Source organism: Electrona antarctica, assembly GCF_951216825.1.
Source record: "Electrona antarctica genome assembly, chromosome: 4".
NCBI classification, from domain to species: Eukaryota; Metazoa; Chordata; class Actinopteri; order Myctophiformes; family Myctophidae; genus Electrona; species Electrona antarctica.
In genome coordinates, this window is record NC_136809.1 from 29,006,868 (window position 1) to 29,018,989 (window position 12,122).

General features: G+C 42.5%; 1 protein-coding gene across 2 annotated transcripts in view; it reads right to left on the reverse strand.

The window, feature by feature from the left end:
* Positions 1–12,122, reverse strand: part of npnta (nephronectin a) — a 71,229-nt gene that overhangs the window by 45,391 nt on the left and 13,716 nt on the right. The window contains exon 3 of one of the 2 annotated variants that reach the window (XM_079498691.1): positions 4,400–4,450. The exons of the other annotated variant lie outside the window; for it this stretch is intronic. Coding sequence (XP_079354817.1) covers positions 4,400–4,450 — 51 coding nt within the window. The remainder of the gene's footprint in view (positions 1–4,399; positions 4,451–12,122) is intronic. 2 annotated transcript variants of the gene reach the window in all.

The following is a 12,122-nucleotide window of genomic DNA, read 5'->3' on the forward strand; positions in this document are numbered from 1 at the left end:
TCAAGGTTCACAATTACGCCTCTGAGTGAAAATATCAAACGTCTAATTTGTAGTCGGAAACAATGCTGTGTTTAACTCATTTACTGCCACGGTTGACTTCTACGACTTTGGACCTGACTGCCAAGGACAGCACCATCTTGTGTAAAAACACCAGAGTTACAGTCTTGAAGGAAAGGGAAATACAGATGATTGCAAATTTACACCCTGATCCGGCCCCAGTCATTTGGAAACGCGGAAATGGCTATTTGTCCGTTGTTTATTTGCCGCTGTGTTTTGCCGCAAGGCACACTGTTTTCAAACGACTCTAAATCGGGAACGCCATGTCCAAATGGATATTTATTTTCCCATGAACACAGCGCATGTGTCCATGTCGGCGATCGACCAGGGGAGCGATAACATAATAAATAAATAAATGCTGAAAAGGTAAGACAAACGAACATGGCAGAAGCTAAACGAACAGAGAAATAAATCTGGCAGTAAATTTAAAAGACCTGCTAAATTCTCCAGCCCTCTAAGTTTATTAGGTCAGTGCCATGATCAGGTTGCATGACAGGGGTCCTGTGGTTTGTGAGAGTGTCCTGTCATTGAAAGGTCACTGGTTCAATCCCCGCCACCAGGGCAGGCTTAATAGAAGGACTTTAGGTGCTGCAGCATAGGGCACCAACCTTGGGGGGGTGGTCGGGGGGGGGGCACCAAACACGGGAAGAAAGTGAAAGAAGACTCAACTATCTCAAAGTTCTGACGCAAAGGCTGCTGAAGGAGCGCTAAAACTGTGAAACACACCAGTGAAGCGTCAATTTCCCACGCTGCACTGATGACCCTCAACATCGGGTCACACCAGGGATCCCAATGGAACTTTACAGATCTGTAACTCTCACAGTTAAATTAACACTGAGGAGGATTTTACAGTGTAGATTGGGGTTCCAGAGAGTAAACTGTATAAAATGGGGGTCCGTGCCCGGATGCAAATCAGGGGGTCCTAGAAATAAAAACTAGTAGGGCCACTATACGGCAGCCAATGAGAAAGATAGCTTGCTAGTACAGAAAGGCAAAGTGATCGATCATAAACCAGCTCAGCTGTTACACAGCAGCTGGTAAAAAGGTTGAGGACCACTGTGCTAATGACTCACGTGTAAGTGATGAGACCAGTTGAGCCCAAGGGGCCGAGTGGGGTGTTATTTTCTTATCTCTAAAACAGGATTGAGTATTTGATAAGCGTGATACTGTAAGCAGGTCACCTCCCAGCTTGGCTTCGCTGGGGACAGGAGGTGGTGTATTTTTAAGTCTGTGGTCTGGCAATGTGATGAGGGAAATAGCCTGCGTTCATTAGCTACATCAAGCCACATAGAGCAACTAAAAATGGCCATCCCAGCTGGAAGGCCAAACATGGCACTCATTCCATGAATACCGTCAGCAGAGGACTCCCTATGACACACTTTCCCCTTGGTTTACGTCAGCTATCAGTTGATCATTTCCAAAGGGGCTCTGCCATCTATGGATTGTCATCATAACGCTGGCTCATGTTAGATGGTCTATTTGCGTTCTGTCCCTGAAAATGTGACTTAACTAAGGCCCCACCTACCCCCCTCCAAATGTACTTTCTACACTCTTGTTTCTACCCATTTCAGTTATCTTGTCCTGCCATTTTTCTTCCAGGGTATATATATTCACTGGGATGACCAGAATGCTGGCAGGGCGCACAGTGACTCTTTCATTGTTGTTTGGTCTGTCTGTTTTGCACAGGCTTATTAGAGGTGCTATGATCAATTGGACACCGAACGGTGATCGGACGATATTCACTCCAATGAATGGCAATTTACCCGATCTGGAGAAACTGATCAGATATATAGTATAATATGGATTTGCATCTTTGTGACAGGCCTAAACTTTCTCCCCCTCACAAAAAAGAACAGTTTTCCATCCATCCATCTTCAATCGCTTATCCGTAGTCGGTTCGCGGGGGCAACAGCTCCACCTCAGTGCTCCAGACTCTCTGGAGAGTCTGGAGCAACATTAGTGACTTCCTCCTGGGGGATCTCAAGACGTATCAAGGCCAGTGAGTCGATGTGTTTCCTCCAACTGCGCCTTAATCTGCCCCAGGGTCTCCTCCCAGTGGGATGTGCCTCGAGGACCTCTCTAGGGAGACACCCGAGAGGCATCCTAACCAGATGCCCGAACCACCTAAGCTGGCTCCTTTCCAGGCAAAGAAGCAGCGACTCTACTCCGAGTCTCTCTCGTGTGACTGAACTTCTCACCCTATCTCTAAGGGAGATGCCAGCCACACATCGAATAAAACTCATTTCGGCCACTTGTATTCGCGACCTTATTGTTTCGGTCATGACCCACACTTCATGATCATAGGTGAGAGTAGGAACGAAGATTGCTCGGTAGACAGAGAACTTTGCCTTCTGGCTCAGCTCTCTTTTCGTCACAACAGTGCAGTACAGCGACTGCAATACCGCCCCTGCTGCTCCTTCTCCGTCCTCCCCTCACTCAAAACAAAACAAAACCCTGACATACTTAAACTTCTTCACCTGGGGTAATGTCTCAATCCATCGGTTTCCTGCTGAGAACCATGGCCTCAGATTTGGAGATGCTGACCCTCATCCCAGCCACTGTACACTCGACTGCGAACCGGTCCAGTGAGAGCTGAACAGGAACTGTTTTGACGTGGGTTTTGACATATAATAATTTTGGAAATATTCAATTTTTTCCCTTACACACAAGATCGGTATCGGCTGATCGAGAAAAACAATCGTTGATCGGGATCAGGCCAAAAAACCTGATCGGAGCACCTCTAGTTTACATTTGGCATTAGACAGGCCACCGAAAGACAGCCTGTCTGAGTTACTTCCCACTCATCATTCTACCCATCCTATTCTCCTGTTTTTCTTTCATTTTTTTCCCCATTACATTCATGTAATGTATATGATAATTTACTGTTTTATGTGATTGATTGATTATGAACAGTTTGCAAAAAGCACAATTTATTTAAAAGAAATGCTAATAACCCAATAAGCCCATGGCTTGTTTCCATTGAGGTAAATTGCTTTCCTTTCCAGCTTAGTTGACATTGAAAATAAGGGTCTTTCAAATTAAAAACCTTTCGATGGAACACCTTAAAAAATTGTCGAGCAACAAAAACGTTGAGCAAAGAAGTATAAATTGACAGATAACAGAAACATTGACAGTAAATATGATTTATCGATGTTTGAAATAAATGTGACGCATAATATTTCATGTTTTGTGTTAAGCATTTATCTTGTGAAATATTGAGTATGAGTCATTGCACTGAGTATGCACATTGTTATTGAGTATTTCTTGGGAGGGATGATTAATTTGTCTTTACTGTACCATACCAGAAAGCAGTACCTGAGCAGTGAAACTGAAAAAAATTACTTCAAACTCTCCTATACTAACAAAACTACTTCTGCTACAAGTGGACAGTATGTTGCTTAGCAGCATTTAACAACACACATTCTGTTGATATCAAATCTAAACCCTGGCCTAGACATTAAGTGCTGAGATTTTAAAAATACATTAACTGCTTCTTGCTTTTCTAGGGGAGAGGAAATCCAACATTTCACCAATACTAGATGAGAATTGCAACACCCAAGTCTAGTGCTACAGCACACTTCACTATGCACTCTTGTTGAATGTGATAGTGTTGAACATCCCAAATCTGAAGTGTTTTATTGATATCCCCAGTGAAGTCAGAGAGATGCAGGAGGGCTGAGACACAAGCACATGACTGGTGTGAAGTGAGTGGTGCAAATCCGTGTGGGGGTCCTCGGTGGGTCCCCAGAAGTTCCAGACCCCCAGGAACGCGCCTAGGGGGCCAGGCCGATTCCGGCGAGCCGCCCCACGTCCGAAACGGTTGAGAAATGACAGAGTTACCGTGTGGGGGTCCCTCTACTGTACCCTCTACTGTACTGTACTGTCACTGTACTGTACTGGCACACCCAAAATCATCATATATACAGTTAATATGTGCGTGTGTGTTTGTGTGTGTGTTAGGTTGCGCACAGGTGGTGAAAAACAACTATGCTGTTTTCGTGCTCAGACCCACCCAGGCAGGCACCCAGCCAGGCACCCAGCCAGGCAGGCAGGCAGCCACACACATAGCTCCGTAAGGGAGGGGTTGCACCACTCAAAAACAGCCACTGCCAAACTGAGACAAAGGAGATGAACACTGCTGGGTGTGGATGTGAGAGCGTGTGAACTGTGTGTTAGGATTTTGTTAGACAGGCGTGTGGGGTTGAAGAGGGCACGGGTGGGGTGGTGGTGGGGATATTAAATCCACTCCTCCACCCCCAAAGTGATCACCATCAGCCACACACCCGCAAGGAGATAAATGTCTAGAAAAGATTATTTCAAGAAAACATGTTGTTGAGCTAACCTTGGGGCTGGCACCTTATCCCGACTACCCTGTGCGTTAAGGCGTAGAGAGCTGCAAAAAAACAACAACAACAAAACAAATAGCCAAACAAAAGACAGAGAGGTTGCAGGTGAATTCTGTTTTAGTCTTTGAGAGGGAAGAAACAATCCATTATGTGAGCAGGCACTGCTCACTTTTGACAAAGCAGAAACACCATGAATCTGGAGTCACACATTCCATGGAGCACAAACACTGAATAATAATGTTACTCCCCACTGTGTAGTTGAGTTAGTGTGATTCACATCGTGGCTGACTATTAGGGCTGCACCATAATAGCTACAGTCAAGTGATGGTCCTTGTAATTTGACTAGAGTCACTAGACCTTGTTATTTTGACTATCAATTATAACGTTTGGGGTTGTTTATTTGGAGAAGAAAATGTTTTCACCTCACATTACTTTTTTGTGACTATTTTCAACTACAGGAGGTATTCCAAATGAAATGACATTTCAAAAATGTTATACAATTATAGATTGTGGAAAGCAGCCTCGAGGCATGTGGCAAATGAGTAATTGTGCATCCACAGTCTCCAGGGACACTTAATTGTTTCATGGAGATTAAATGCATATTTATCAACTGTTTTGGGAACCCTTGATACTAGCACACTGCGACAGAGGAGATTTATTAAGCTCATTTCTAATTCCACCCACTGTTTGGGGAACATGAAAACTCTTACACCACCCATATCCCAAAGAGTTCACAATGGTACTCCTCTCAGTGTGAAAATAATTAACACCACATCTTGACTAGGAACCCATTTCCTTTTGAATATGCAACAGATTTCCATTGGCCTTTACATCATCGCTGCAGCAGTGAGAGCACCTTTCAGTCCCGGAATACTAATAAGCATCCTGTTCATTTACAATAGAACATGAGATGTTCCAGGCCAGATGAAATAATGGGTGCATTTACTCCCTCCCGTATCCCCTCTGATCTTCAGTAGTAACCTTACTTATCGCTATTCATAGATGGAAAACACACAAGCAGATGGGCTTTTACACATGACTGAACATGAAAGAAAATAGAACAGAGGGGAAAAAGAACACAGAAGGGTACCAGAAAAAAATGAATTTCTAAAAGAAAAAAGAAGATACTTTGAGGTCACTTTATTTTGTCCATCACTCATTCTAAAGCTCCTGCTACCAATTTAAAAGTTTTGGCTCAAAGTGGCCAGTGATGGGGTGTTTGTTAAGATCCCTCACATCTGGACCCTTATGCCCCCATGCTGACCTCAGATTAAATCCTGAGAGATGGCTTTTCCTCTGTGACTACCGTCAAAAGGGAGTGCGCTGTCCACTCAATTAGTGGTGGAAAGTAACCAAGTACATGTACTCAAATACTGCATGTACTTAAGTACAATTTTGAGGTATTTTTTACTTCCAATTTTAAATACTTTACGTCCATTCCAATACATCTCATATATTGTCCTTATTTGAAAACTTTACAGTACTAGTTAATTATTATTACAAAACATACAGTACATTAACCACTTCAGCCCAATAAAAGCTCACAACGTGTCACATCGCAAAACGTGAGATTGTGGATCTGCTATTTTTTTAACTTGAAATGGGACACAGCATAATGAGTACTTTTATTTTTGGTACTTGAAGTATATTTTGATACCAATACTTTTGCCTTGCCTTGCCTGTACGTCTTCCATCACGGCACTCAATTCATGAGGAGTTCATTAAACTGTTTCTGAATACCAATGAATTTTTCTAAACGAGTTGAACAAAGCAAGTTGAACAAAGCAACTATGATACAGAAGAAAGAGATGCTTGACTGCCTTTTGTATTTTTGTCTCTATGGCGCTAAATAATTGCTCATTGTACATCTTATCTTATACATGGTATGTATAGGATTAGGTATGTTCAGGGCCAACGATTTTTTTTCTTTCTTATTTGTTTTAATGCTAAATTACCTGAGGTCGTACAGTATTTAACCAGCCTTGACATGCAGGTTTTACATACTTCATTTGTTTTTTTGGTTGGTGCACAATATGTTTAAAATGTAGACAATTATTGTTCCTGTTGAGCACAGCTTATTGATTCAAACCGTATTGTCCAGGAATGTACTGGCAGTGGTCGCCAGATTGAAAAAGACAGAGAAGCTATTTGTATGAAAATGGAAATTGCTCCCTTTGAACCATGTTATAGAAAACTGGCACTGCATATGAAATGTGTGGTATTTCCTTTTGTGTTCTTATTTAATAGAGAGGACAATGTTTCAAATGGAGACAGGCTGACAGAATATTAACTCCACAGTCACCATCTAATTTGGCATCCAGCATAATGGGATCCAAAGCATAATTCTATATTGTGCTCACTCTGCTCCTTACAAAGAAACAAAGTGTAAATTGTGAGAGTGAGAGAGAGTGAGAGGGATAGAAACAGAGGCCAGAGCAATACAAAGAGTGAGAGAGGCTGTAAGCACAATGGGGAGGAGAAGGGTGAGAGTTTCAGGGGAGGAGAAAGAGTGTGAGTGAAAAAGAGCAGGGATTTGATTTGATTTGAAAAAGAGAGCCAATGTAGCAGAGAAGGAAAGAGCGATAAAGAGCTTGAGAATGCAAAAGAGCAATAGGAGAAGACAGGGAGAAACAGTGAATAGGATGCAAATAGCTTACAGATATGCTAGCCCTTAAAGGATTACTGTACATCCCCTCATGTCCTCGCTGCACTACAACATCCTGAAAACAGGTACAGTTTTACACTCCGAGGGTTAAATTGACACTTGGGATAAACAAACATTTTTCATTCCACTTGGCAAAAGGCATGATTGTGATGGCAGCTGCTTAGAGTAAGTATCTTGGAGTATGATTTAGCCCGCTGTATGATGTGTCACCGTTGTATAAACGGAGCTTAGCTTGCCATCAATTCACACACTGCTCTGGAGGTCTATCTCTGTCTCTTTCATTGTTTATCTTCCTTGTTCACTTGTCTCCTGCTTGCTGCTAAAGAGCCAGGCAGCTCTCCTCCGCAATCATGTGTTCCCTTCGCAATGCTTACATCCTCCTCCCCGCACGTCTGTGACTTTCACACTGACAGTTTCTAATGTTTTCTTCTTCCCATGCTGTCAGTGTCTCCCACACAAAGCCACGTGAAGAGACCACTCCACAGGTTTCTCTACGTCAGTGGCTCTCAAACTGTCAAGGACCTCTAAATTAATATGCATTTGGCTGCGGATTCCTATTTGAAATAGTTTTGTGTGCACAACGCATGATTGATGCATCGTGAGTTTGTAGATACAGTATGTAATTTTCAAATAGCCAATGTATATAGGGTTAAAGTTGTTAAACTTATGTTGTGTTGATGCTACATCAACTGTCCGAGTGTGTGGATATGCACGCACGCACACACACACACACACACACACACACACACACACACACACACACACACACACACACACACACACACACACACACACACACACACACACACACACACACACACACACACACACACACACACACACACACACACACACACAAATCGTGTTCCTCTACATCAGCACCTCTAAGCAACACACACACACACACACACACACACACACACACACACACACTCGTGTTCCTCTACATCAGCACCTCTAAGCAACACACACACACACACACACACACACACACACACACACACACACACACACACACACACACACACACACACACACACACACACACACACACACACACACACACACACACACACACACACACACACACACACACACACACACACACACACACACACACAAAATCTCAACTCTCTCACACCACACACCATTTCCGTCTTTCCCAGGTCTGGAAGCTTTAAAAAAAAAAAAAAAAGCAAGGGCACTCCATGAAGCTGCTCATTCTTTGAGAGCAGTCACCCAAACCGATCACTGGAGCAGCCTCAACCTGATAGCCCCAATCTAATCTCTAATCTCACTGCCATACCAATCTGAAATCCATGATGACTGACACACTCACACACTCTCTCTCTCTCTCTCACACACATGCACACGCACACTCACACACACAAAACGACTTGACTCTGAGGTTTAAATCAGTGCCTCAGCAGCCTGATGGAATACAGATTCAAGCTCTATTGACTGCATTTGAGCAGCACACTGCAAAATCCTGAGTTTTCGTTTAACTGAAAGTGTAAACACGAACCCTTAAGGGTCTTTTCAGTGTTAAATTAACACTCACAGGGCATTTGGTGGCATTAAGGGAAACCCTAAGTCAGTCAGCGATTTGAAATTGCAGAAACTTCTTGAAAGAGGTGCAGCTCCTTGAGTAAAAAGTACTTTGGACAGTGGGGTTGGTAGGAGTTCAAAGCTAGCTCCCCTTCTAGAACGTGCTAGAACCACCATGGAATGTGTGGGACTCCAGAACAAAACAAAGAGGAAATGTGTGCACACACTGATGTTCGATCAACACTGGAAGGTCCATGCATTTAAAAGCACCTACAGTATAAGCACCAAAATGACTTCATTGAAAGTGACTTGATTTAATTAAATTCAGCTTCACGTACGATAGTCTCTCCACAAAATGTTCATCATCACAACGCAAGTGCATTGATTTTTTTTAAACAAGTCTTGTCTAAGATGACATACTGCATGTGATATACAGCATCAGCACAGTGGCACATGGCCTGGTGACTTTGCCAGTTTTTGCACGTACCACATACACTGTAAAATCCTGAGTATCACTTTCACATCAATAACTCATCAACTCTGATAGTAAAAAGGACCATTTTGGGCCCCATTTTTATACTCTCAGACTTAAATTGATTTTGCAGTGTAGATCCCATGTCATTTCCCCTCTTTCCTACCATTCTTCACTGGAGTATCATGAGCATTACTGCATTAAAGCAGTAATGCAGACAATAGTCTGCAGAGGCATCCAATCATGGGAAACTGCCGCCTTCCCTCTTGTTTGATGACAGGCCGAAACCACCTGGTGTTTTGGTTAGAATGGACACCTGCATATACACTGGGCCATCATAGCATACAACCGAGCCACCAAAGCCTTAAAAAAGGAAAGAAAGACTAGCTCATGGCCAGCATGTGGTGACTATTTTTGACAATCCAGAAAAGCCCTTGTATTATGTAATTAAAATATCCCACCTAATCAGTGCTGTTCACTGATTCACTGACAATAGAGTATAGTCTAATCTCCTCCTCATTTCCCCATCTAGTCTCATCTCAGTTTGGCCACTTAAAGAGTTTCCTGGGTACAGGCAGCTGGCAGGCAGTGATTACTGGGGATGTATTGGCTATTGAAATGCCAGACTCCTGCCAGAGCTGCTGCTGAGGCCGTCCGCACGTTCACACATCCTGGTACGACCTAAGTGTTTGTGCAAAACATTGATCTCTCATAGTGTAGCTCAGGTGTCACGCCACACTCATTTGATCTCAGTGAGAGTGAATGCATGGCCTCCCTTGAACTGCTAGTCGTGCTCTGGCTCTCACAGAGCCAGTATCATAAACGTTATGTACTGTAAGTATAGCATTATCTTATTTCTAATTGGAATTACAGAAGTGCGGGCGACCCGACAGCCCAGGTTATAGGGCACGTAGCATATAGACTCTTAATTCCTCACAGCAAATACCAACAGCAAGTTTGATTCCCGGACCGACCAACCTTTTGCCGCATGCCACTCCCCTATTCTCTCTCTTTGTGTTTCCTGTCTCTAAGCTGTGAAATAAAAATGGCAGGAGTAAATGCTGGTGTGAGCTGAATAGACTGGAACATGAAGCACCAGTGCCATGCACATTATTGAACACATGTAGTAAAACATGTACAATTGTTCAATCAACACTATGATTTTTACTGCGTAGATAATGATTCAAATATCTGAGATAAATACTGATCTTGTTCTCAAGGTCACCATTATAATAAAGGATCTGACCCTCACAGTCTTTGCTATTGGCAGCTTCTGGTGGTGTGTGCGACAGCAACCAGCAGCATAAGTCTACATTTCCAGTTGGATGAGTCAATGCAAGAAATGACAGGGATCCACATGAGCTTTCCACAAAGAAGGGAAAACAGTGCGATATCAGTTCTGATATGGTGCAGAACTGCAGATACAGTAAAGGTACCGTATAACCCATGGGTCTCCATGCCTCCCAAGGACTCCCAAGTAGTCATAGCCTTTGATTGCTACCTGTGGTACTATAACCTACCATTGGACCAAACAAACAGTGTGTGACACAGTCCTCACAAAATAAAGTCAATGTTCAAAACAATCTGTTAAAAAACAAACTCATGAAAAAGATTAGCATGATGAGATGAGTTAAGATGAATAAAATTATACATTTAGTTCAAACTAGCCGGGGAGCCAGCCATCCAAACTTTGAGAGGACCTGGGATGTCATGACATACTTTTTATTTGTGTTTTTTCTATTCATTTGGTCATTAAGGTCCACACCATGATAGGTCTGCTCTGCCGGAAATATTGCGAAAAGAAGTTATGGCTATTTTTGTATACCACACCATAGACACTCCTTGGCCTAAATTCAGGCATTTGGGCATATCCACTTGCCCAAATGGCCAAGGAGTGTTTTTCGTGCAAAACTAATGCTTGGAATGGATTCAGAATCATGAAAACCCCCTAGTTTGACATGTCACATGCTACTTAAAGCATGATTCAATTTAGCCTTATATTGGTTGTCTATGGTGTGGTATACAAAAATGTCCATAACATTATTTTGCGATGTTTCCGGCAGAGCAGACCTCTCATTCTGTGGACCTTAATGACCAAGTGAATAGAAAAAACGCAAATAAAAAGTGTGTCATGACATCACAGGTTAATCCTTGGCCGTTGAGCTTGTGGGCCTGTGGCTCCCCGGCTAAACACAACAGCAGTTATTTGCATGACTAGGTGAGTATGGAACTAACCTCAAATCAACAAATGATGGGGTTCAGTTTTGAGAATCACAATTGCTAATGAGGGGATTATAAAGCAATGTTATTCATATTAATATTATTAATATTATTATTATAAGTTATCAGCTCATGGTGTCTGAATGGGGGAATGGTTGGATGGAGCCAGCATGCAATGTTATTGGTCCTTAATGCCTGTGTGTGTGTGTGTGTGTGTGTGTGTGTGTGTGTGTGTGTGTGTGTGTGTGTGTGTGTGTGTGTGTAAACCCCTTACTAATCATACTACTTCCCCAGCAAAGCAACAGCTGTAACGTCAATTCCATCGTGCCATGCAGTGTGGGTGAGGGGATAAGGAGGTGTCATATTTTTCGAGCTATGCAGTGCATTTGGAACTTCTATTCGTATATTCACACTTCCCAGGCTAGCTAGCATTAGTGACTGGAGGTAGAGGAACACTGTCTCTCTTCCTCTCTCTGCTCAAGCATGCATAATTCAAAAATATATAATTCACATGTTTTTAGTGATGGGTGATCGTGCATAAAGTGTCATGTTGGTGCACTTCCTCTAGAGCCACCATTATTGCGGATAATTGGAATTAGACGATTCTTTATAATGGCCTGATTTTGATGGCTATGGAATAAAATTGTAACATTCCATACATAGAGTACTGTCGGTATTTAAGTGTACAAATCCTAGTGTTGTTTACAACTTTTCTGACCTTAAGTATGTTATGTTATATTTTATTGTCTACTTTGTTAAATCATAAATGAATAATAAATTAAATAATGCCACTGTAAGATATAATACTTCTTGT